Genomic DNA, 27,901 nt, shown 5'->3' with positions numbered 1-27,901 from the left:
TTTCAACCAGTACCCACAATGCTGCTTCTTCTCCTGATGGCCGAGACTGCCCCTGCACAGGTGCAGGCAGAGCAGCCTTTGGCGGGTCCCTCACAGGCTCCAAAACCCAGAGGTTGTAGGCTGAGAGCATCTCAGCATTCAGGACAGGGATCTGAGCAACCTGCCACTACCTCTGCTGAAGCCACGGGGGATGCACCATGTAGAAGCGGCGGAAAGAGAAAGGCTAAGCAATTGTAATTCACCAAGGGTATGCACAAGGGTGTTTGACGAGCTGTCATGTTGTTAATTTATATATTTTTTTGTTGTGGCACACTAAATTTATCATCATCACCACCACCGTTACGTCTTAGCCATTATTGAGTTCCTTTTGTGAATTCGCCCTTTCATGTGCTTCATGATGAATGCCAAGGCATAATGCCACCCATTGGGTTGGTGTGCAATGGGAGTATGTGTGGTTGAAGGACTGTTTTGTGCAAAACGTGGGAGGTGGGGAGAGAGTTGGTGGTGGTAGTTGTTCCAAGCGGTCTGATTATTTTGAAGTCTTCAATTTGCACATCTCAAAGAAATCTCAGTCTAAACACAAAGAACTCCCTGCCAAACGTTTTTCTGAGAGAACTAAGTGCCCAGCTGCATACCTGACCTTTTATTGAGATATGTCAATCACTGGTTTAAAGGGTCAAATGAGCTTCGGCTGCAACTTGCCTCCGTTTCAATGGTGCGTTTCAAAAGCCACGGGAGGCACATTCAGGAGTAGTTAAATCCGTTCCTGTTGCAGAATCCACAAAAAATCAAGCACCTAAAGTGTTTCAACTACCTGAATTGGCTCTTTAAATATCGGCCCGCCAGCTTTAAGGGGGGACGGGACTTCCGGGTTTCTGTTGTGCGCGCATCCTAACCTGCCTGGTTTAAATCCGGAAGTGGGCACGTTGGAGCCGGGATGCTGTCCCGTTCCAAAAAGCTGCTACTTTAACCTCCCACCTGCCCCCAACCCACCCATTCTTGGGGGTTAAACTTACCCCCAGGACTGCAAGCACTGGTTTTCCCCCTTCCTTAAACCACAAGCACTGAGGACAATTGTGGCAAGCCTGCTGTTGTCCTGCAGATCAGCTAACTCATACAGCACATGGATCAAACTTATGACCTTCAGTTCCATGCTGGACAATGACTTTACCATTAGGAGTGTGTGCTTAATATCAGAGAAGTTGCTGCAGGAGTTCCTCAGGGCAGTGTCCTAGGCCCAACCATCTTCAGCTGCTTCATCAATGACCTTCCCTCCATCATAAGGTCAGAAATGGGGATGTTCGCTGGTGACTGCACAGTGTTCAGTTCCATTCGCAACCCCTCAGATAATGAAGCAGTCCGAGCCCGCATGCAGCAAGACCTGGACAACATCCAGGCTTGGGCTGATAAGTGGCAAGTAACATTCGCGCCAGATAAGTGCCAGGCAATGACCATCTCCAACAAGAGAGAGTCTAACCACCTCCCCTTGACATTCAACGGCATTACCATCGCCGAATCCCCCACCATCAACATCCTGGGGGTCACCATTGACCAGAAACTTAACTGGACCAGCCATATAAATACTGTGGCTACGAGAGCAGGTCAGAGGCTGGGTATTCTGCGGCGAGTGACTCACCTCCTGACTCCCCAAAGCCTTTCCACCATCTACAAGGCACAAGTCAGGAGTGTGATGGAATACTCTCCACTTGCCTGGATGAGTGCAGCTCCAACAACACTCAAGAAGCTCGACACCATCCAAGATAAAGCAGCCCGCTTGATTGGCACCCCATCCACCACCCTAAACATTCACTCCCTTCACCACCGGCGCACTGTGGCTGCAGTGTGCACCATCCACAGGATGCACTGCAGCAACTCGCCAAGGCTTCTTCGACAGCACCTCCCAAACCCGCGACCTCTACCTCCTAGAAGGACAAGGGCAGCAGGCGCATGGGAACAACACCACCTGCACATTCCCCTCCAAGTCACACACCATCCCGACTTGGAAATATATCGCCGTTCCTTCATTGTCGCTGGGTCAAAATCCTGGAACTCCCTTCCTAACAGCACTGTGGGAGAACAGTCACCACACGGACTGCAGCGGTTCAAGAAGGCGGCTCACCACCACCTTCTTAAGGGCAATTAGGGATGGGCAATAAATGCCGGCCTTGCCAGCGACGCCCACATCCCGTGAACGAATAAAAAAAAAAAAGTACACACAGGAATATGTGCTTAATATCAGAGGAGTACACACAGAGGAGTACACACAGGGGCTTGTGCTTAATATCAGAGGAGTACACACAGGCCAGTGAATGCTTTTTGACTTTGTTAAATTGGAAGAAGTCACGAGAGACTGGAGACAAGTTCTGTACAAGAGTCATACCGCAGACAGTCCTCCTGTAATGCTCAGAAAAGTATTAGCTGCTTTGAGCATTTGGAGCATTTCCAAGCTGTGTGTGATACCATTAACCATCCTTTTATATCCATCCTGCTTCAGTAAACTGCCAATACTGGAACAATCAATCCTGAATCATTGAATTCAGATCAAATGATCTAATCCAACAAATCATGGTGTTTCTAACAAGATTAGACCACAGAGACGCCTCCTAACTCTTTTGGTACAAACAGTTAATCCCCCACATTAAAACACCATGGGGGCAAAATTCGATAAGGGTCTGTTTTGGGCCCTTATCGTGAACTTCGTGCTACCTGCTACTTACCTTGAAATCTCCGTGCAGCCAGCGCAACCCTCGCTGCTGAGAGGCTGCACGGAGAATGAGGAAGTTGGAAATGGGGTGTGCACAGCGCACGTCATCAGCAGCCTGCACTTCTTAAAGGTGCAGGCACATTTCAAATGGCAGATACACAGCTTACCTGCAGGAGGGAAAATGGCCATGAGAATAGCTGGACTGGCACGAGAGAGGGCTCCACGCTTTTCCGATGATGCTCTTGAGGCCCTGGTGGAAGGCGTGGACGAAAGGAGGGCCAGCATGTACCCACAGGGTGGCCGGAGACCCTCCAGACTACAGCTGCGCAGACATTGGCAGGCTCTGGCGCAGAAAATGAATGCTAGGAGCATTGCACCACGCACATGGGTGCAGTGCCGGAAGAAGTTCAATGATTTGACACGAGTGGTCAAGGTGAGTGAATACAAGTGTCACATGGCACATTCTACCAACTGCACCACTGCTCCATGCATCACACTCCCAGTCACCCACTCACCAACAAACACTGCCCATCCATACGCAATGCTGCACTTGGCATGCTGCATCTCACCCGCACATAGTACCACACTTGCAGGCCACACAACCACCACTCATAAGTCACACAAACTGGCAGCTATTCCACCATGACAGGCACATCACCCACACACCTTGCAGGACATTCACTGACACACTGTCCTCTGTCTTGCAGGAGAAGGTGGCGTTTAACACCCGGCAGCAGGAGGAACCTGAGGCTGGATGGGCACGTTTGCACGTCCTCACCCCCCCGCTCTGGTTCATTGGGCGGGCTGTCGTTGCAGCCGTCACAACGTGCGCGCTGGAGGTCCCGGTCAAGGGGGTCTCTGCATGTCTAATGTTCCTTCTCCTTTTCCACATCTCCCTCCTCCCATAATCTTTTCTGACTCATGTGCTGCACAAGCTGTCAGCACACACCTCTCACTTGCTCCTCTCCCCCATTCCACAACTCAACCTGTTTCCCTTTGTCATTGCAGATACCCAAGAACATGTGACAGCACCCGAGGAGGAGGAGGAGGAGGAGGATGAGGAGGTGGAGGAGGAGGAGTGGAGGACACTGAAGCCACACTGTCTCTCGATCTGACACTTGCTTCCACTAGCACAGAGGCTGACACTGCCCATCCTTTAGAGGTTAGGTTAGAGGAGGGATCTGCACGTGGTGAGACGTGGTGCGCAGGAGCCGGGGCGGGGGGGAACAGATACCACAGGTCTCAGCTCACCGGAGGGCTAGGTCACTCACTAGTTCTGCTGCAGAGGGGTCAGATGAGGACTTCGATGGGCCAGGCTACAGAAGACGGCTGATGGGCGTACACCAACAAATGCTTGGGGCAGTAGAAAACCTGCCAGAAAGCCTGCGCGCACTGACAAGGGGCATGGAGGAGTCCAGCTCCAACTTGGTACAGGGCTTTGTGCAGAGCTTGGAGCCCATCCTTTCCAACATGGAACGAGTGGTCACCTCCATCAGCACACCTGTGCAGCATCTGATGGCCGATGTCACGGCTTTCATTGCAGCACAAACATCTGCTATCCAAGGTCTGACTGCTGCATTTACAGCTCAGACTGCTGCCTTGGAAGCTCAGACTGCTGCTATTGTGGCTCTGGGGAGAACTGTGGAACAGGGCTTCCAGGGCAAAACAGCACTCCAGCAATATGTTCTCCAGCTGTTCATCAGGATTGCTGAGGCGCCGACCTGGGAGAGTGGCAGTGGTGCCATGGCAATCGGACCTGCTGTCCTCCCTCAGGACGACAGCATTTCTGATCCCACCCCTACCACTCCGCCAGTGCCCTTGTTGTTGCCTCTCGGCCAGCCAGGCCAGACTGCTGCAGCCCATGCTGAGATGGCGCAGTCTGAAGCCGGGCTCTCCAGGCCCACAGCTGCTCGAGGTCGTCCTCCAAGGCCATCTACACACTTCTCCATTGAAGGCCAGCAGCCTCCCACCACCCATGCTCCAGCCACTGGGGAAGCACCTCGTAGGAGCACTAGGATAGAACAACAGGCACTAAGGGAATGCACAAGGGTGAATAATTCTGTTTTGTTTCCATAATTTCGTTTATTCATTGATAAATGAGTTTGATTTTGCACTTGGTGGTGATTTTTATTTATGCAACGAGCTGAGAGGGACACCAATGTGTAATCAGATGGAGGGTGATTTGATTGTCTTGTGGGAGCGGAAAGATGGGGAGTGTGGGACTGTTGGTGAATTGGGGGATGCAATTCAAATTATTGATGGCAGGCACTAATCAGGCGAGCACGCAGAGCCCTTGCAGACAAGGCATGTGATTCCTGCTGCACCCTTGCGTCTTCCTCCACTTCCTCTTCTGGTTCCACTCCCTCCTCCTCCTCCTCCTCAGCCTTTTCCTCCTCCTGCTCCTCCTCCTCCACCTCTGGCTCAGGGTCTTCTGCAATCATTGGTGGCAAAGGCTGGTCTCTCATGATGGCGAGGTTGTGCAGCATGCAGCATACCACCACGAATCTGCCCACCCACTCAGGGGAGTACTGCAGGGCTCCTCCAGACCGATCCTGGCAGCGGAAGTGTTGTTTGAGGAGGCCTATGGTGTGCTCCATGATGTTGCGTGTGGCAGCGTGACTCTCATTATAGGCCTGCTGTGCACGTGTGCGTGGGTTCCTGACCGGTGCCATGAGCCACGTCGTGAGGGGATAGCCCTTGTCACCCAGTAGCCAGCCTTTGACTTGCCGAGGCGCGTTGGACTGCTGCATGACAAAGGCGTCGTGACTACTCCCAGGGTAGCGGGCATCGACCTCCAAGATGTGATGCGTGTGGTCGCACACCAGCTGCATGTTGAGGGAGTGGAAGCTCTTTTGGTTGACAAAGACGGCTGAGTTGATGTGCGGCGCACGCAGGGCAATATGTGTGCAGTCAATGGCACCCTGCACCATGGGGAAGATAGCAATGCGGGCGAGCCCCCGTGCTCGCTCGTTCTGATTGTCTCTGTTGAGAGGGAAATGATGAGCCTGTTCCTCATTTAGTACAGTGCATCTGTGACCTCCCTTATGCAGCAGTGCACCGCATACTGCGAGATGTTGCACATGTCGCCAGCAGAGGCCTGAAATGCTCCTGAGCCGTAGAAATTCAGTGCCACGGTGACCTTCACAGCCACAGGCAATGCTGTCCTCGCCCTGCTCTGAGGCTGCAGTTGTGGCCACACCAGTTGACAGATCTCGGTGACGACTTCCTCGGTGAACCTCAGGCGTCGGATGCAATCCTCCTCGGTCATGTTGAGGTAAGAGAATTGATCCTGGAAGGTCCTCATTGGGTAGGGCCTCCTGCTCAGTGCCCTGCACCTCCTCATCCTCCATCTCCTCGTAGCTTGGTTTACTATGCGTGGCCTCTCTGCATGCTCCCAATCATGCTCAATGCCAAGCAGGAGCCCGAGCAGACCGCCCATGGTTGGCAGGAATGTTGTTCAACCAGGGTTGTAACTTTCCAACCCATAAGGCAGTACCTGCCAAAGCACTCTCAAAAGTAGTCTAGGAACTCTTAATAAGAATAGGGAGCTTCAAAAAACACTACCTACTCCTCCAGCAGCTAGAATACATAATCCAGCAACTAACCTGCAACACATGCATGGCCCCTTTAAATAGCACTGGTGGGGGGTCCCTCAGGCACTTTAAGGCACCTTTAGATGGTTGGGGATAAGACTGTGCGTTGAGTTGAGCGTTAAGGTTGAAAATGGTGTGTATCACTTTAAATCAGCGTTGCACACTGATTGCACGCATTTTCTCCCTACTTTACATGCTTCCAGTGTTCGGTATTTGCACATGTGCTCACTCCAATACCAAGATGGTGTCCGGCGCACGTTACGCAGGAAACGTGCGTGCGCACCCAAGACGCCATTTTGGATGTCGGAGAGGCCGTGTAGAGCTGAAACAACGGGCGCTACATGGTCCAATTTAGCGCCCGATGGATTAAGTTTACCAATTCATGTTTCCAATGCACAGTTTTACCCACTGGAATTGCAAGTCGGGAATTTGAGCGTGGAGGTCAGCTAAACTTTTAATGGGTGGAAAGTCCTGGGCTGTGTGCCAACTTCCGCACCCAAATTCCCGAAGTGCTGTCCCGGAGGGTGAAACTCTGTGCACAGGACTATCAATTCATGAAAATTACTATTCGTTGAAACGGATTTTCCATTGCTTGGACAATCCCATTTATTTACCTGTCGGTGTTTTATGACAGAATTATATTGTGGAATGCTCTTCTTACAGATGGGATCATCAAGGAGGAATATGGCATTTGACTTATTCAAATAATATCTGTGTTGACACTATAATTGTTAGCCTTCATATTTGGAGGCCTGTCATTACATAATGACACTATCTTAGTATTCGGGAAGTGCAGGCAGAGTTGAATTTTTCACACAATCATTGGTGGCATTAATTTCCACAGTTCACTGCAGGTGGATTTTACGGAGATAATACAATGCCGATGTGGGGGAGGGGTAGGGGTCGGGGACAGGCTCCTTGACACTACTTGAGTGTAATACAGACATTTAAAAGGACAATAGATTTTTTAGGTGGACAAGTGGCAAAATAAGAACATAAGAAATAGGAGCAGGAGTAGGCCATATGGCCCCTCGAGCCTGCTCCGCCATTCAATCAGATCATGGCTGATCTTCGACCTTAACTCCGCTTTCCCGCCCTATCCTCATATCCCTTGATTCCCTTAGAGTCCAAAAATCTCGTGATCTCAGCCTTGAATACTCAATGACTGAGCATCCACAGCCCTCTGAGTGAAGAAATTCCTCCTCATCTCAGTCCTAAAGGGCTGACCCCTTATCCTGAGACTATTTTTTTAAATTTTTTTTATTCGTTCACAGGATGTGGGCGTCGCTGGCAAGGCCGGCATTTATTGCTCATCCCTAATTGCCCTCGAGAAGGTGGTGGTGAGCCGCCTTCTTGAACCGCTGCAGTCCGTGTGGTGACGGTTCTCCCACAGTGCTGTTAGGAAGGGAGTTCCAGGATTTTGACCCAGCGACAATGAAGGAACGGCGATATATTTCCAAGTCGGGATGGTGTGTGACTTGGAGGGGAACGTGCAGGTGGTGTTGTTCCCATGCGCCTGCTGCCCTTGTCCTTCTAGGTGGTAGAGGTCGCGGGTTTGGGAGGTGCTGTCGAAGAAGCCTTGGCGAGTTGCTGCAGTGCATCCTGTGGATGGTGCACACTGCAGCCACAGTGCGCCGGTGGTGAAGGGAGTGAATGTTTAGGGTGGTGGATGGGGTGCCAATCAAGCGGGCTGCTTTATCTTGGATGGTGTCGAGCTTCTTGAGTGTTGTTGGAGCTGCACTCATCCAGGCAAGTGGAGAGTATTCCATCACACTCCTGACTTGTGCCTTGTAGATGGTGGAAAGGCTTTGGGGAGTCAGGAGGTGAGTCACTCGCCGCAGAATACCCAGCCTCTGACCTGCTCTCGTAGCCACGGTATTTATATGGCTGGTCCAGTTAAGTTTCTGGTCAATGGTGACCCCCAGGATGTTGATGGTGGGGGATTCGGCGATGGTAATGCCGTTGAATGTCAAGGGGAGGTGGTTAGACTCTCTCTTGTTGGAGATGGTCATTGCCTGGCACTTATCTGGCGCGAATGTTACTTGCCACTTATGAGCCCAAGCCTGGATGTTGTCCAGGTCTTGCTGCATGCAGGCTCGGACTGCTTCATTATCTGAGGGGTTGCGAATGGAACTGAACACTGTGCAGTCATCAGCAAACATCCCCATTTCTGACCTTATGATGGAGGGAAGGTCATTGATGAAGCAGCTGAAGATGGTTGGGCCGAGGACACTGCCCTGAGGAACTCCTGCAGCAATGCCCTGGGGCTGAGATGATTGGCCTCCAACAACCACTACCATCTTCCTTTGTGCTAGGTATGACTCCAGCCACTGGAGAGTTTTCCCCCTGATTCCCATCGACTTCAATTTTACTAGGGCTCCTTGGTGCCACACTCGGTCAAATGCTGCCTTGATGTCAAGGGCAGTCACTCTCACCTCACCTCTGGAATTCAGCTCTTTTGTCCATGTTTGGACCAAGGCTGTAATGAGGTCTGGAGCCGAGTGGTCCTGGCGGAACCCAAACTGAGCATCGGTGAGCAGGTTATTGGTGAGTAAGTGCCGCTTGATCGCACTGTCGACGACACCTTCCATCACTTTGCTGATGATTGAGAGTAGACTGATGGGGCGGTAATTGGCCGGATTGGATTTGTCCTGCTTTTTGTGGACAGGACATACCTGGGCAATTTTCCACATTGTTGGGTGGATGCCAGTGTTGTAGCTGTACTGGAACAGCTTGGCTAGAGGCGCAGCTAGTTCTGGAGCACAAGTCTTGAGCACTACAGCTGGGATGTTGTCGGGGCCCATAGCCTTTGCTGTATCCAGTGCACTCAGCCGTTTCTTGATATCACGTGGAGTGAATCGAATTGGCCGAAGACTGGCTTCCGTGATGGTGGGGATATCGGGAGGAGGCTGAGATGGATTATCCACTCGGCACTTCTGGCTGAAGATGGTTGCAAACGCTTCAGCCTTGTCTTTTGCACTCACGTGCTGGACTCCGCCATCATCGAGAATGGGGATGTTTGCAGAGCCTCCTCCTCCCGTTAGTTGTTTAATTGTCCACCACCATTCACGACTGGATGTGGCAGGACTGCAGAGCTTTGATCTGATCCGTTGGTTGTGGAATCGCTTAGCTCTCTCTATAGCATGTTGCTTCCGCTGTTTAGCATGCATGTAGTCCTGATTTGTAGCTTCACCAGGTTGGCACCTCTAGTTGGCACCTCTATGACCCCTAGTTCTAGACTCTACAGCCAGGGGAAACAGCCTCTCAGCATCTACCCTGTAAAGCCCTCTAAGAATTTTATACGTTTGAATGCGTTCACCTCTCATTCTTCTAAACTTCATGGAATATAGGCCTATTCTACTCAATCTTTCCTCATAGGCAACCAGACATTCTCCCAAATGGAGAAGGGATTGAGAGATATGGTGGGAAGGCGGCTTTGAGATCAATCACAACAACCTCAATGTGTTCAAGCTATGAAGGGGAAATGTGGGGGCGAAATTGGCCTACGTCAGCAGCGCGAAACAGGCTCATAGCAAATCGGCAGCCTGCTTTATACACGCCCATTAATTTCAGTGGAAAAGAAAATCGGGCATAGTGTTAAATGGGCAGCCTATTCATTGGACACTGGACTCATTTAGGAAACAACTAGATGCTGTTATGGGGTTGGTATTCTGGAGGGATGAGATCACATGGAATGAAGGGCCTTTTTCACCCAAATCAACTTATGATCTTTTGAGAAAGACAAAGAGCAAAATGGCCATTTCATATTCCTAGGATGTGCTATTTCCTATGTTTCTCTTTATTTGCTGGAAGATGTTTGATGTTGTAGCACCACTTAATGGTTCATTTAGTAGCGGACAGTCTGTTGGGATGGGCAGGTTGGGAAGGTAGGCCACAGAGTGGTGGCCAATGAGTGCCCCACACAAGGTAAGTTTCCAATCTCAGACATACCATATTAACAGGCAGACAGATGATCAGAGGCCATTCTATTATAAAACACCAGTATTGCTACAAGAAGCTAAAATAACAAATGGACCCCACATGTTGAGCTAAATTGCAGGTGGTCATGCAGGACCTGATTGAAGCAGTGAATACTTAAACACATGCAAGGCAATTTTAACCTAACCCACCCGTCCGGAAACTGTCGTGATCGGGTACAATGCTGGTTTTACATCTTGCCTGATTTTACTCTCCATTGAAGTCAATGGAGAGAAATATTGGGGACAGGGTGTATATCCATCTGATCCCATGGGGTTCCCACCTGGCGCGTTAGCTTAAAATTACCCTCATGGGCTCAATTCTGTCACATTTACCTTGCACTTAAAGTACAAGCGCAGTTGGCACTGTGCAAATAAATGTACTTATCCTGTCCCCTCTATTTGCCGCGTTTGCTTTGGGGAAGGAAAGTTTGCACATTGCACAATGTGGCACCAATTAATTTCTGCTGTGACCACCGTGCTGATGAATAATCCACTGCTCTCTGAGGTACAGGCACCATAGAATAGATTTATTTTTTTAAATCCATAAAGGGTTGCGGTTCTGTAAATGCAGCCTAAATCTGGAATCAGAAACTGACTCTCTGGAAGAGGGAATCTCACTCTGCTTCATCGAGGATTCAGGATGGGCCTTAACTCTGGGCTCACACTGAACAAATTTAGTGCAGGTGCCAAATGGAAACTATTTTGCACCCAATGTTAAACTTGAAAGGCCAAATTTCTGAGCTCATGGTGGCGACAAAGAACCTTTGCCCATCAGCCACACATATGAGGAAATAGTGGGCACTGCCTATAGTTTTCTGGGCATTAAAATAAATGGATGGAAATCGTGGACAGTAGGTGCATGACTTCCTGATATGTGTAGTCGAAGCTCCTTGATGCTAGCGTAACTTGGAAAATTGGCCCTCTAGTTGACCCTCCTGCACCAAAACATTTGGGGGAATCATTTTCTTTAAAGAAATTCCTACTTCAAAATATGTGTGGAAAATAGGATAACTCAATTAGACACTGTGATACACAGGATCGGTGCTGACAGCAGCGCATCAGAATCAGTCAACCCTATAAGCCACAGACCCTTATCTAGTTTTGACAACCTTCTCTACTTCTTGAGAGCAATGAATGGTCAGATACATTCCTTCAGCACCTAATGAATAAATATTTCCCTTCACACCCAATGGGCAGATTCATCCCTTCAGCACCCAATGGGCAGATACATCCCTTCACTGAATTCAAGCTACAGGTGACCCAGCACTGTGCCTCAAACTCATTTGGGGTGAAACTGCTCTACACCAGTAGTGAGAAACGGGCTCATAGTGAATCGGCATCTGGTTTTACACCGCACTCAATTTTCTTTTCATCGAGTTACATTGAGTTACATTGAAACTACAGCACAGAAACAGGCCATTCGGCCCAACTGCTGTATGCCGGTGTTCATGCTGCACAAGAGCCTCTTCCCTTCCTACTTCATCTAAACCTATCAGGATACCCTTTCTCTGCCATGTGCTTATCTAGCTTCCCCTTAAATGCATCTATGCTATTTGCCGCAACAACTCCTTGTGGTAGTGCGTTCCATATTCTTACCACTCTTTGGGTAAAGAAGTTTCTCCTGAATTCCCTATTGGATTTATTAGTGACTATTTTATATTTATGGCCTCTAGTTTTGGACCCCCCCACAAGTGGAAACATTTTCTCTACATCTACCCTATCAAACCCTTTCATTATCTTAAAGACCTCTATCAGATCACCCCTCAGCCTTCTCTTTTCCCAAGAAAAGAGCCTCAGCCTGTTCAGCCTTTCCTGATAAGTATATCCTCTCAGTTCTGGTATTATCCTTGTGAAACTTTTTTGCACATTCTCCAATGCCTCTACATCCTTTCTACAATACTCCAAGGTTCTATAAAAGTTTAACATAACTTCTTTGCTTTTCAATCCTGTCTCTCTAGAAATGAACCCTAGTGCCTTTTTTTATGGTCTTAATAAACTGCGTTGCTGCTTTTAGTGATTTGTTTATTTGTACCCCTTGATCCCTTTGCCCCTTGATCCCTTTGCTCCTCGATCCCGTTTGGACTCTTATTATGCAAGCAGTATGTGGTCTCCTTATTCTTCCTGCCAAAATGCATCACCTTACACTTATCTACATTGAAATTAATTTGCCAATTACATCCCCATTCTGCAGGATTATTAATGTCCTCTTATATTTTGACGCATTCTTCCTTTGTATTAACTACACCCCCCAATTTGGTGTCGTCCACAAATTTTGAGATGGTACTTCCGATTCCCGAATCCAAATCGTTAAAGTAAACTGTGGACAACAATGGTGCCAGCACTGAGCCCTTTGTTACATGGCTTTCCACCTTTTGCCAGTCTGAGTACCTACCCTTAATCCCTACTCTCTTTTTTTCTGTTTTGAAGCCAGCTTGCTATCCATTCTGCTATCTGTCCCCTGACTCCACATACTCTGACCTTAGCCATGAAATCCGGTACCTTATTGAAGGCCTTTTCGAAATCCAAATATATTACATCTACTGCATTACCCTTGTCTACTCTTTCTGTTACTTCTTCAAAGAATTCAATAAGGTTGTCAAGCTGGTTCCCTTTTCCTCCAGCACAGCAGAGCATTCCATCTAGCTATCCCGATCGGAATATGAAGCTCAGCTGGTGGATTTGAGCGTCAAACAGCACTGGGACCCCAACAGACAACACACTGGTTGTGAGACAGGTGCTTTATCACTTGCCCTAAAGTATCTTGAGATTGATAATTCTATCCCTGTTTGCACCCTTTGGGTGAAGCATCCCTCTTACAACATGGTGCTTTGTACATCCATAGGAGCAGCTCGGCATTGTTTGCCCATTATGTGCACAGAACACTACTTTGTTCAACTGTGTCAATGTCTTTGTGTTCTATGCTTCATGGACCTCTGGTCTTGCGGCAGCAAGGGACTGACTGCCGATTCGGTGATTTTTCCTCCAGGTATGTGTTTATGCCTCTGATGCTCCTGGAAACTTGGTGGCCACAACCCTCCAACTTCTGTGGGAGTCTAATCACTATGGTTTATGCCCTTTTGTTTCCTTGTGAGTACAGTGGGCACACGTACTCTTTACTCTCTAAGCCTTTAGGTAGGGGTGGTTATATCCCTGTCACTTCCCTTGGGTTCTGGTGGTATGTGCCAATTTTTACAATTTATGGTTGATTCGGTAGGGGTGGGGGTGGGGGGGAAGGGAAGGATCTATCTTCTGATTTTCCGAAGGGGAAATATCATGTGGAACTCTATTTATGCATGGTACCCAAAGTTCCAGGAAGCCTCTACCTGCTCGCGACCTTTGAATGTGGACAGTCTGAATCCCAAACCATGTTGTTTATTACAAGCACTTGTCCCTGTGTTGATGGCATGCACTGAGATGACCATGGGCTGCACCATCCCATTGTCCTGATCAGTCGCAAGTCTGCAGAAGGCAGACATGAAGGGCGGGGAAGTAGGGTGGGGGGAGAAAGAGTAAAAATTACAATATCCACATGAAACGCTGATGAGAAAAAAGCAGCTAACCTTCAAAATACATTGAGACAGTTTTGGATACAGTGAAGGAACGGGGACATAGGAAGGAAGAATGGGGGTAGGTTTTAACTTAGGCCGCCCGGTGTAGATGTTGCGGTAGAGGCATGGAAAAGGCTTACTGCCCCATTTACACCGGTGCTCCGGCCCTCGCCATCTTCAAAGGGGCATGAAACATGAAACACAAATACATTTGTTAGGTAAAGGTATTAAGGGATAAGGCATGTAAATGGAGTTGAGGCACAGATCAACCATGATCTGATTGAATGGCGGAACAGGCTTGAGGGGCTGAATGGCCTATTCCTACTCCTATGTTCCTATTGGCCTACTGCTGGACGGTTGGAGCACCCGCCTATTTCAGGCAGTAAGCCCTTTTATTATGCAAATTGGGGTCTTTTGATGTACTTCGGACCCCCAATTGCCATTTTGGGAGACAACTAGGCAGTGCATGTGCCGTACCCGCTTCGCCCAATTTTACCCGGCGGTACAGCATAAGGGGACCAAAAAGGCAAGTTTTAATATTATTTTCGTGGGGCCAGGAGGAGCGGGAATGCTCCACAAAAAAAACCTGGGTCACTGCCTTACTAGGTCCCCCCCACCCCTGTGAATTGACTCTCCCCCCTCTGCCCCCCCGACCTACCTTTCTCCTGGATGAGCTGGCTTCTGAGCCGCCCGCAATTGCGCCAGCTCAGAGCCGGCGGGGTGTCTGTTTTGCGCCTACAGCTCAGCAGGGTTATGATACTGAGGCCCAGCCTGGCCCTCAAAATGGACCGTCGGCCACCAGATAGTCAAAATCTACCTCATTTTTTCCCAAACGGCTCAGTTTAGGGACTTGCCACATGGGAGATGTGGGAATGAGCCAATGCACAATCCATCTCCTGCTTTATTCCTGCACATGCATCGTGTACAATACATCAGTGTGTGATCTTATATAATCTCTTTCATATCATCAAACTCTATTTTATTTTATATGCCTGTTTAAAAATGATCCTATTCCTCTTACTTGTGCCCACCACCTCATACTAGGTATGGTCTTTGAAAGACATCTAATTTACACAGTGCTCATCATCTGCTTGTCATTAATGTACAAATGTGTAAAGTGACACATTTAAATAGCGACCTCTTTGACAGGATTGAATAAGTGGAGTAATTTCCTGCACTGAAGTACCCGGTAAGACAAAACAGTAGGGAGGGTCAGAGCAGTTAAGGGATCCTGTGGCGTACAAGCTTGAATTCTGTATGCAACAACAATCAATGCAATATTATGGAGAATTATTGAGCAGAGCCACTTTAGACTGCATCTTCAATGCCCCATACTGTGATTCCTTGTAACACTGATCCTAAACTGCGGGAAAAGCACTTTCCCATTCTAAAGGGAGTAAATCAGAAATACAAAATGTCTAAAAGGACAGAGTTTTTCATGGATCATCAAGAACAGAATCCATTAGGGTGAGTTAAGAGGTTGTTTGTCGGCTTTTTGGTGTTGCTGGAGAGACTGCGAGTCTTGGCTCCAGATAAAGATGAACGGGGTCATTGGGTTGGCTGGTACCTGACTGCATTTGTTTCAAGATGCACAACAAGGAACTGGCAGGCTAATTTGTGTAGAAGATCATTATTCTTCATCACTTAGTAAATAATGAGAGGGCGGAACCTAACTGAACTAAGTCTAAGTAAAAACAGGTTCCATCGCTGTAAACTGCAGTGTATTTAAGGTCCAATTATAGGATCAAATTTAAAGCATTTGAAAGCTAATCTCACCAAAAGCAGAATAACTGGTCATTCATCCCATCTGCTGTATGTGTGTGGGATCTTGCTCTGTGCAAATTGGCTGCCATATTTGCCTCAAAAACAGTAACTGACAATCAAAAGCAGTTCAAGGACTGTGAAGCATTTTGGGCCGTCCTGATTATGTGGAAGGTGCCAGAGACATGCAAGTTCTTTCTTTTCTTCAAATGATCAACCTGATTTTTGCATTTCTAGACAGGGGCTTTGGAGACTGTTTAAATAAAGTATTCAGTTTAATAAGCTGGCTCCAACCTTAGTTAGCGTTGGCTAAAATGGAGTATTGACCGCTCAATGTTAAATCAACTTAGATAAACATACATATGTCGCACTCTTTACATTATTTCATCAATAATGGTAAAGGAGTTTCTGTCTGCAGTTTCTCAAAACCTTTATGTTGCTCATTTTCCAGCTAGTTCCCTTACACCATCCACTTACGCCGTCCTCACTTATCATGGGCAACCACCTATATCACCATTTGCTATTATCGCAGGAGTCAATTACAAAGGCTCTGCTTATAACGTATTAAACACTCTGCCTATTTCAGGCAGTTCAATAAGTACTTACCCTGCACCTACCAATTTAAAAGGCTCTGTCTTCAAGCAGTTTCAATGAGCTGTTCGCACCTGGTTAAAGTGCGATTACCTTGGTGATGAGATTCTGGATGCAACAGCTAACAATTAGGAGAGGCAGTTGCTAAGTGAGATTTCCCGTTTTTAAAAAAATGTGCTGGTTACTTACCTTTTTTGTTTTACCGTTTCCTGCGTACACCGGGCAAATAGAGTAAGCACCAAAGCGCCCGCTATAAGCAATGGAGACCATATTACATAAAGCAGCAGATGACAACCAACTCTGAGTTGCCTGTACTGGTGCTGCATATACAGTACACGTGTGGTACATACTAGGGACTTGGCACTGAATGACCACTGTCGAATGCTGATGTAGTAACAGCAACAGTGCCTTGGGCCATGTTCTGCACCCCCTACCTTCCCAGCAGTGACACAAGGGAGAGAATTGCTGCAGCTAATCACCACCTAGTTCTTATACTAGAATGAACTATCAAAAGAAGAGTTTCTCTTACAAATTGTATGAAAGTATTTTAAAAATATCTTACTTGTTATTTTTGAAGAATTTTCAATGCCAAGTCCTGTAATCATCCTACTTGAGTAGGTATCTTATTCCTCTCACTTCTTTATTGAATTTTTAAAATATATATACATTCTCATACATCTGCAAAAATCAATCCATTTCAGTTATCTTTGCACTGTCTATGATCCCTGTATATGTTGATAGTATGTCATTTCAGACTCAAAGGAAGAAAGAACTTGCATTTATATAGTGCCATTCAGGATGTCCCAATGAGCTTCACAGCCAATGAAATACTTCTTGAAGTGCAGTCACTGTTGTCACGTAGGCAAATGCAGCATCCAAATTGTAAACACCAAGTTCGCTCAAACAGCAATGAGATAAATGACCAGATGGTCCTTTTTTGGTGATGTTGGTTGACGGATAAATGATGGCCACAATAGTGCCATAGAATCTTTCACACCCACCTGAGCAGTCAAACACAGCCTTGGTGTAATGTCTCATCAGAAAAGCAGCACCTCTCAGTACTGCACTGAACTGTCAGCCTAGGTTATGTGCTCAAGTCCCAGAATGGGGTTTGAACCCATGACTTACTGACTCAGAGGCAAGCGTGCTACCACTAAGCAGAGCTGGCACTTTTAATGATGGAAACTTTCAATTATGAAACAATGCAGTGTGGATTCACTGGAATTATACCTGGAATGAGAGCTTACAGTTATTAAGAAAGGCTTGAAAAACTGGGGCTTTTTTCACTAGAAGAGAGTGAGTGGTAAAAAATAGTTTTAACTGGGTATAGATGCAAGATTATCACGAGATGGAGGAAGGAGGAAGAAATGTTTTCATATAGGGGGCTATGAGAACATGGAATGCTTTACAACAAGGGGCTGTTGAGGAAGAGACTTTGGGGTAGCAATTCCACAGGGGTTCCTCGATCTGACTCTTATGCCGTTTCTCCAGGGTTTCCACTGATCTTCTGCCGAAGTTACAGCGGGAGAATGGAAGATACCCCCTCCCTCCCTCCCTCCCTCGCCCCCCCCACGCCACCGGAAATTCCAGGCGTATAACATCACTTAAAAGTGAACTGGATTAGTCTTTGAGAAGGAAGAAAAGTATATGGGGGAAAGGTCAGGTTAGATTACACAGCTCAAGCTGAACAGCTGGCACTGGCATGGAAGTGATGGACCAAACTTCTGTGCTGAAATTTCGAAAAAAAAAACAATTCTCGATCTACTGCCACCTTGTTTCAAAGTGCTACAAATAAAGAGCGAAAAACTGCCGTTGGTGGGAATCTGAAATAAAAACGGAAAATTCTGGAAATGCATAGCAGGTCTGTCAACATCTGTAAATAGAAAATACATTTCAGGGGTAGACCAGTCATCAGGACTGAAAAATGAAAGATAAACAATGGCAGAAAAAGGGGTGGTGGGTCGGGGGGGGGGGTGCAAAACTCAAAAATATGACTGCTACAATCACAGAGAGGAAGTCAATGAGTTAAATGACCAGCAACCTGCTTAAAAGAGGGTTAGTAGATGATATAATAGATCATCTCAGTGGGCAAGATGTTCATGAAACAAGAGAACGTGCAAATGATTAAGGCAGTGTGAGGACCAACCAAGGAAAAAGGTGAGAAAATGGGGGTGAAGTTAAAAAAAAAACTGCAAAGTTCTGCAGTGACTAAAATGAAAACTGCAACGCTGGAAACACACATTGGCTGCATCTGCTCATTGAACCCCTGCAATAGGACTATCTGTTGTTTACATAGAAACATAGAAAATAGGAGCAAGAGTAGGCCATTCGGCCCTTCCGGCCTGCTCCGCCATTCAAAATGATCATGGCTGATTGTCTAACTCAGTACCCTGTTCCCGCTTTTTCCCCATATCCCTTGATCCCTTTAGCATTAACAAATATATCTATCTCCTTCTTGAATACATCTAATGACTTGGCCTCCACTGCCTTCTGTGGTAGAGAATTCCACAGGTTCACCACCCTCTGACTGAAGAAATTTCTCCTCATCTTGGTTCTAAATGGCATACCCCGTATCCTAAGACTGTGACCCCTGGTTCTGGACTCCCCAGCCATCGGGAACAACCTCCCTGCATCTAGTCTGTCTAATCCTGTTAGAATTTTATATGTTTCGATGAGATCACCTCTCATTCTTCTAAACTCTACTGAATATAGGCCTAGTCAACCCAATCTCTCCTTATACATCAGTCCTGCCATCCCAGGAATCAGTCTGGTAAACCTTCGTTGCACTCCCTCCATGGCAAGGACATCCTTCTTCAGATAAGGAGACCAAAACTGCACACAATACTCCAGATGTGGTCTCACCAAGGCCCTGTATAACTGCAGTAAGACATCCCTGCTCCTGTACTCAAATCCTCTTGCAATGATGGCCAACATACCATTCGCCTTCCTAACTGCTTGCTGCACCTGAATGCTCGCTTTCAGCGACTGCTGTACAAGGACACCCAGGTCTCGTTGCACCTCCCCTTTTCCCAATCTATCACCATTCAGATAATAATCTGCCTTTCTGTTTTTACAACCAAAGTGGATAACCTCACATTTATCCACGTTATACTGCATCTGCCATGTTCTTGCCCACTCACCCAACTTGTCTAAATCACATTGGAGCTTCTTTGCATCCTCCTCACAGTTCACATTCCACCCCAGCTTTGTGTCATCTGCAAACTTGGAAATGTTACATTTAGTTCCGTCATCCAAATCATTGATATATATTGTGAATAGCTGGGGCCCAAGCACTGATCCCAGTAGTCACTGCCTGCCGCCCGTTTATTTTAATTTTGTCTCCCCATGCTTCTTTTTTTCTGATTCTGAAGAAAGGCCAAAATGTTAAGTCTCTTTTCTCTCTACAAATGCTGACTGACCTGCTGTATATTTGCAGCATTTTCTGCCTTTAGCCTGGAATTTCCTCCATGGGCGCAACCCGGAAGTTGAAAACGCGCCCATTCCCACGCCCATCCTGCCGATCTCCAGTTACGCCCGAGTTCCCTGCCAATCTAATTGGAATACGCCCTAATGTAAAAATGGGCGTAAATCATCGTAAACAATCGGTGCCCAAGGAAAGCACTGAACTCACACCATATATTGCTTCTTTAAGAATGAAAATTAAAGTTGGAATCCATCTTACAATCACTCATGTGCATCAGGCACAGCATTTTTAAGAAAATGCAATCATGGTAGCTTTCCAATGTTTAATGTCAATCATACTGATGCCAGAAACAGGGCATACTGTGCAGCTCCCAGTGAGGAGAAATAAACCACTTCAAAATTTGCCATAAAACAGCAGAAATATAACTTTATTACCTGCTGCGCCTAAAATTCTGGACGTTACTTTAAACCCACTGTGAACCAGTTTAATTGCAGGAAATTGACATCAACAGATCTTTAGCCTTGGGGTCGGGCGGCGGGGGGTGGGGGGGTGTGTGGGGTGGGAAGTGCAGAGCCTTTATAATGAGATGTGATGCGTTTGGGAGCAGGGTTTGATACACAGATGTAAGAGATCGAGGAGATTTGGGCGTATTGTAGTTACACGTGTAACTCACTTACGCCCAAAATTCTACCATCTTTTAGGTCACGTAATTGATTTGCGTCCCGGTTACATGCTGACCTGGGTGCAAATACGGAGGAAATTGGAGGCCTACTTTGTTTCCAAGTCCTACTTGCGCTTCTGTACAATCAGCACTGGCTCCTCGAAATCCCCCAGTGTTTACTGGGTTCTGCCTTCTCCCCAGAAGTTAGAAAATGGCAACGGATTGGGCTTTTGAACCAGTGTCAAAATATTTATTCCCCCTTGAACAGTCTGCAATCAGCCTGCACGTATATGACTACTAGCAAAATTCAGTCAGCTCTGTAATTTCAGGACGTTATTTCGATCGGTTGAGGGCAACAGTAGTGTAGTGGTCATGTTACTGGATAAGTAATCTGGAGGCTTGTACTAATAATCCAGAGAACGTGAGTTCAAATCCCAGCATGGCAGTTTGAGAATTTGAATTCTGGTATCAGTAAGTGACCGTGAAGTTGCCGGATTGTCATAAAAACCCAACTAGTTCACTAATGCCCTTTAGGGAAGGAAACTTGCTGCCCTATATGTGACTCCAGTCCCAAATCAATATAGTTGACTCTTAACTGCCCTCTGAAGTGGCCTAGCAAGCCACTCAGTTGTATCAAACCTTCAAGAAGAAGGCCCACCACCATCCTTCTCAGGGCAACTAGGGATGGGCAATAAACACGGGCCTTGCCAGTGACTTCCACGTCCTGTGATGGAATATAAAAAACTGACAACTTTTGCCATCAACAGTCTATTAGTGTCTCTTCCTTTGAGCTAATAGCTGGGTGATTAATATTCAAAGAGTATTAAAAAGATAATGGGGCGAAATTGGACCTGTGTGCCCATTTTCTGGGTGGAAAATGGGAGCAAAGAGGCCCAATTTAAGGGGCCAACCTCCTGTGCCTGAACAGCATTGGAAACATTGGTTTGGGCGATATAGAGGCATTCCTGGTGGTCACCTAAAAGGCATTAGGCCCCTTGAATATGTAATAAGGGGCCTAACATCTGTTTTAGTACTCATACTCATACAATTGGTTTGCCTGGTCTACATGCAGCCTAACCAAAGGTCCTTAATGTGACTGCTGGAGGCCGCCACCAAAAAAAACCAAAAAGCTCCTCCCGGCTCCTCATTCAAACTGTGGGCTGCTGCTGGCCACCACTTGCACCCCTCTGGATTTCTTCCACCCCACCATCCCAGACTCACCTTCGGCCCTTGGCCGGCGTCCCAGCCAGCCAATCTTGCATACCCCCCACAACCGGTAAGTTGCCTCTGCAGCTGCGAATGGCACCGGTAGTTCACCGGTACTATACTAATGAGGCCGGCAGATCAATTTGACCAATTCGGGTCGCAATCCAAATTCTAGGCTGTTGATTTTAAAAGTTCAGATCAGAATTTGTTACGCCTTCAGTCATTTGAATAGTCATAAGCTGATAAAGGAAATTCATATTTTAAAAGGGATAGGCATTCATAATGTGCCTTTTCACTTGATATTTGTTTCACTGTTCAGAGTGGCAATGATAGAAGTTGCAGTTAAACATGTCCTGACACACTCACCAAGCATATGGGTCACATTCCAAAAGTCACAAAGTACTTAGCTACCTGCAGATTGCAGATTGGCTGTATGCTGGTCCCTCTGTGGCACTTAAGGCCTGTCCAACCTGCGTCTGGGTCAGACCAAGAGACAGACGCCGAATTTTAAATGCTTTTGCAAACTCACGAATTTCTTCAAGGTTCACTCCATCGACCTCACCGGCTGCTGTTTGGGGATCTGTAGTAAGCAACGTAAACAGAGCATGTCAGTGTATAAAGCAGGAAACACACACACAGACACACATAAACACATACATGCGGACATGCGCAGGCAGATACATACACACGCGCACAGGCAGACATGTACACACTGATAGACACAGAGGGGTCGAGTTTAACTGTTCCCGCTGGGAAGGAAGCAGGCTGGGGGAAGGTCGGCTGCTCGGTTTACACCCGTCCAATTTCCTTTCCATTGACTTCCTGGCGGGAACAGTTAAAATCGACCCCAGAGATAGAACACACACACACACACACACACACAGGCACACGCTCAGACGCCCACACATGCACGCGTACATATACACACAAACTTGCACAAACAGACAAATGACCATACAGACTAACACATGGACCACATACTCAGACATAAATACACACATGCCTGTAAAAGCAGCCAGTGAGCCTAGGTAGATTAAGCAGCAAGTACTTAGAGCTCGAGGCCATACTTACTGCCCTTTGTTACTTTGATCATTTACTGCAATTTAAAATGGGGCACCAGTGAAATATGCACTGACTAAACTTTCTACCTGTGTAGAAAGGTACTTGTGGAGGTGCATGAGCTATTATATGTGCAGTGATAGGGCTATAACGTCACTCCAATGAACACCTCAAATACTCCGAGCACCGTAGAGCTACAGTAGAGTCCATCTGTAGGAAAGCTGGTGCTGAAATCATTGTCTATATAAAGTGTGTGGGAGGCAGTGTGTCTGAACGTGACCGAATGAATGGCTGGAGTGGGAGGATGGGAGAAGGAACAAAAGAACCAGCAGTTGTAAAGAGGTGAGAGACAGGACAGCGAAAACAGATTTTGTGGAATAGGTGCAACTTTGTGAACTTGCAGTGGAGGAAGAAGAAACAGCTGAACAAATAGCTACAGCATCAGAAAGAAAATAAACTTTAATGCAACTGAACGACATTTAAATGGGAACACAAAAAAAAACAGACACTCAGCAGGTCAGGCAGCATCTGCTGATAGAGCACAAGTCAGTCGACCCTTCCTCATAGGTTCAACACTCGAATCGACGACTGACTCGTGTTCTCTCCACAGATGCTGCCAGACCTGCTGAGTGTCTCCAGCTTCTTCTGTTTTCTTTTGTTACAGATTTCCAGCACCTGCAGTATTTTGCTTTTTGAAAATTTAACTGGGTTTTGAGTAGGAGCGAAGACTCCACACATTGACTAAAATGTTGCCAACTGTGACAACTTTTCCTGTCATATCATTCATGGCAAATTCCATCCAAAATAACTGGGAAGATGTTTAGTCAGTCCATGGATCAGCGGGTGAAAGACAATGAATGTGCAAAGGCACAGTTGATTTTAGAATACTCCTAGACATTCATGGGTCAAATCATGGTCAAAACATAGTTGGTCCTAAGTTTTAATCCCGACTGTGGTGAGACTGAATTATTGGCACCAGGACAACATCATCAACAAATTGCATTTATATAGCACTTTTAACATAGTAAAACATCCTAAGGCGCTTCACAGGAGCGTAATCAGACAAAAATTGACACTGAGCCAAAGAAGGAGACATCAGGGCAGTGAGGTAGATTTTAAGGAGTGTCTTAAAGGGGGAGAGAGAAAGGAAGGGAGGCGAAGAGGTTTGGGAGGGAATTCCAGAGCTTAGGGCCTAGACAGCTGAAGGCACGGCCGCCAATGGTGGGGCGAAGGAAGTCGGGATGCACAAGAGGTCAGAGTTGGATGAACGCAAAGGTCTTGAAGGGTTGTAGGGCTGGAAGAGGTTAAAGAGATGGGGGGGAGCGGGGGGCGAGGCCATGGAGGGATTTGAACACGAGGTTGAGAATTTTAAAATCGAGGTGTTGGTGGGCCGGGATCCAATGTAGGTCAGTGAGACCAGGGGTGATGGGCGAACGGGACTTGGCACGAATTAGGGTACAGGTAGCAGAGCTTCGTATGAACTCAAATTTATGGAGAGTGGAAGATAGGAGGCCAGCCGGGAGAGTATTGGAATAGTCAAGTCTGGAGGCAACAAAAGCAGGGATGAGGGTTTCAGCAGCAGATGGGCTGGGGCTGAGGCAGAGGTGGAGACGGGCAGTGACCCATCCAGCAGAAGCATGGTCCTATTCAATACTGCAAATTGGCATCAAAGATTGACCTTGTGCACCAATCTCGACTCTACCAGCTGTTGATTGGTTGAATCAACACCTTTGAAGCTGATTTAGGCTCAATTGCTAGCACGCTGTCTCCAAACTGCAGTGAGAGCAGGGAAGCAGGGGCATGCAGACAGGCAAAATGCTTTAAGCTGACTCATTTAAATAACAGAAAAAAAATTATAGAACAAATAGATTGGGTTATCCAAGATAGCAATAATGTAAAAATGATATAATCAGAAAACAGAGAGGGCACGATGAAACAATGTGGAGTAAAGGGAAGATGGGGTGAGTAAACATAAGGGCAAATTTTGCAAGATTCTGCTCCAAGCAGAGAGCCTTGCTTGATGGGAGAATGGGTCGGCAACTGGCTGCAGAGGACTGTGTGCCCAATCCATGCGCCACCAATTTCCTGGCGATTTAAAATTAAACGGCGAACCCTCCAATCCACGCTCCTGTCAAATAAGGCCTTGTTTCAGAACAACGCAAAAATGACCCTCTGAAGTTTGATTTTTAAAAAAACATTTCAAACTAAATTTTTGACGGTTATTTGAGTTATCTGCGGTTAATATTACCATAACAAAACTGCTCATGATATCATTGTAGCTTTGTTATCGTAATACTAAAGTTTGCCTCAACATTACAGCTTGCGAGTTGAAACGTTATTAAGTGACTGGCCCAGGGAGACTGAAATTTTGCCTGAGCTGCTGGATTAAATTTAGTGAGGAAACTGGCGAAAGAAAAAAATGGGTTAATCAGGAATATTACTGATCTATTTCTTTATTAAAAACCCATTTCTGTTTGATTCACTTGAGCTTTCCTCTCAAGTGCTGTCCTTTTTAATGCTGCCCTCTTCTTTGGCCATTTTCCAGGTCCCCAGTGTATATCCTTGGAGCACAGCAAAATCGGGCAGGGTATACAACGGCGGGGTGTACAACGAGCGGACAACCCACAACGGCCAGTTTCTGTCCTTGCCGAACGTGACAATGACCCCCGCTGTTGTCGACTCTCTTTCACTGTTTTCGCTCACCGTTGCACTTTCTGAGCCAACTCCTTTCTCCCTTTAAATCCTGGGTCCCCAATTTAGCAGCCGAGTTGTTTAGAGGACAAAAAAAACGGTATCTCCTCCCAAGTCCCACTAAATTGGTGCTTTATTACTGGTGTTACAGCTGTAGATATGAGTGTTGTTCAATTATTGGAACATACCCTCCTTCACTAAATTTGATTAAATGAGCCTCGGTGATAAAAAAGCATTTTCTCAGAAAAAAAATGGGGGACGATTTCTGTCGGCCTACTGCTTGGTTCATGTTGAAAGAAGAGGGCGGTGGGCAGACGAAAGAAAGAAAGAGAGAAAGAACTTGCATTTGTATGGAAGCTTTCACGACCTCAGGACGTCCCAAGGAGCTTTACAGCCAATTAAGTACTTTTGAAGTGTAGTCACTGTTGTAATGTAGGAAACGTGGCAGCTAATTTGTGTACAGCAAGGTCCCACAAACAGCAATGCAATAAATGACCAGATAATCTGTTTTTGGTGTTGATTAAGGGATAAATATTGACCAGCACTCCAGGAGAACTGCCCTGCTCTTCTTCAAATTGTGCCGTGGGATCTTTTCCATCCACCTAAGAGGGCTGACCGGGCCGCGGTTTAACGTTTCATCCGAAAGACGGCACCTCCGACAGTGCAGCACTCCCTCAGTACTGAACTGAAGTGTCAGCCTAGATTATGTGCTCAAGCCTCTGGAGCGGGATTTGAACCCATGACCTTCTAACTCAGAGGTGAAAGAGTTATTACTGAGCTAAGAAGTTTAAAAAAAAATCATATTGCCTGCTGGCCGTACGATTCAATTTTCGAGCAGGCTTCGAAATGGGCGGGAGCCTTATTTAAATTGGGATCCTACACCTGTTTTAGGACCCCAACGCAGGTATCGATGGGAAGAGCGTAAGAGGTACCAGACGTAGAGAAGCCTAATCAGCGGACCATTGTGGGCCACTTCGAAAACGGGGCAAAGAACCTCAGTGCCACTGATTATTGCCTCTCACAAATCTTCCCGCCCGCGGCAGGCCGCTCTCTGCCGCCACCCCCCACCCCCCTGTGCTTGCCCCCCCCCCCACCCTTTTAAGGTTTAACTTCCTGCTCATCTCCACAGAGGCCAGATTGACAGCCCTCCCCCCATTGACGAGCTGCCTGTCATTGAATGTTTGCAGCTTGCCGAACAAATGAGGCCAGACCATGAAAACGGTTTGGGCCTGTCGCTAGCGCCATTGGGCAGGTGGTGCGCACGCTCTGGCTATCGCCCGTCCGATGTTTGCTATAACTGAAAATCAGCCCCGCTATTTCATTAATATAAAAGTAGAAGCCGAGATAGATTCTAATAACTAAACTGCGAGATTGTTTGCCAGCCTGAACTAGACTGTTTGTGCTATTAATACAGATTCTGCTTCGATAGCACAGCAATCGTTGAAAAACATAATATGTGGGGTTTTATGTGAGTGGTCATGAGAGAAACTATTTCCTCTGGTGGGGGAATCCAGAACAAAGGGACATAATCTTAAAATTAGAATTATGCCATTTAGGAGTGAAATCAGGAAGCACTTTTTCACACAAAACGTAGTGGAAATCTGGAACTCTCTTCCCCCAAAAGTCTGTGCATGCTGGGTTAATTGGACCTTTCAAGATTGAGATCGATAGATTTTTGTTAGGGTATCAATGGATTATGGAGTTGAGGTACAGATCAGCCATGATCTAATAGAATGGTGGAACAGGCTTGAGGGGTGAATGGCCTACTCGTGTTCCTATGGTGTTAATATATCTTGGGGTAAAATTTCTCCCAGGGTGCTCCCACCATGATTTCAGTGGAAATCCTGAAGAAGCAGTGCAAGCAGCTACTTCTGCTGATTTTCGGTTAAAGTTAAGGCGGGGCGAGATCGGCAGAACTCCCACAGAAAGTCTAGCTCCTTCTCTCCATGGTGGGTTTTATTTGGACTCGAGCTCCCCTTTGCCTCTCACAACATGGCTATGGACTGACATCACATACGTGGAGTCCGTTCATAGAATCACAGATGTTACAGCACAGAAGGGGCTATTCAGCCCATTGCCCCTGTGCTGGAGCTAGCTCTTCAAATGGAGCTGTTTACTCTAATCCCATTTCCCCATATCCTTTTGTATTCGTAATTTTCAAAGACTTATCCAATTTCCTTTTAAATGATGTTATAACCATACAAATAATACCTAATACAGTAGAGAACCAAGCTAAATACAGAAAGTACAGAGGAGATCTAAAAAAGGGAATGAGGGGCAGAGGGAGCGTATGAGAATAGATTAGCGACTAACATAAAAGGGAACCCAAAAGTCTTTTATAAACATATAAATAGTAAAACAGTAGTCAAAGGAAGGGTGGGGCTGATTAGGGACAAAAAAGGAGATCTTCCTGTATGGGGATAGGGTATGGCTGAGGTGCTAAATGAATACTTCTCATTGGTCTTCACTAGAGAAGAGGATGCTGTCAATGTAGCAATAAAGGAGGAGGTAATAGCAATATTGGTTAGGATGAAAATAGATAAAGAGGAGGTATTTAAAAGGTTGGCAGTACTCAAAGTAGAAAAGTCATCCAGCCTAGATGGGATGCATCCTAGGTTATTGAGGGAAGTAAGGAGAAATTGCAGAGGCTTTGGCCACAATCTTCCAATCCTCCATAGATATG

The 27,901-nt window shown here is 46.7% G+C and overlaps 1 protein-coding gene across 1 annotated transcript in view; it reads right to left on the bottom strand.

Moving 5' to 3' along the window:
• Positions 1–27,901, bottom strand: part of pou6f2 (POU class 6 homeobox 2) — a 542,822-nt gene that overhangs the window by 25,640 nt on the left and 489,281 nt on the right. The window contains exon 10 of the mRNA XM_067980970.1: positions 21,880–22,048. Within this exon, the coding sequence (XP_067837071.1) occupies positions 21,880–22,048 (169 nt within the window). The remainder of the gene's footprint in view (positions 1–21,879; positions 22,049–27,901) is intronic.

This window comes from Heptranchias perlo, chromosome 3 (assembly GCF_035084215.1).
Source record: "Heptranchias perlo isolate sHepPer1 chromosome 3, sHepPer1.hap1, whole genome shotgun sequence".
Classification (NCBI taxonomy): domain Eukaryota; kingdom Metazoa; phylum Chordata; class Chondrichthyes; order Hexanchiformes; family Hexanchidae; genus Heptranchias; species Heptranchias perlo.
This window is presented reverse-complemented; position numbering and strand designations above follow the sequence as displayed.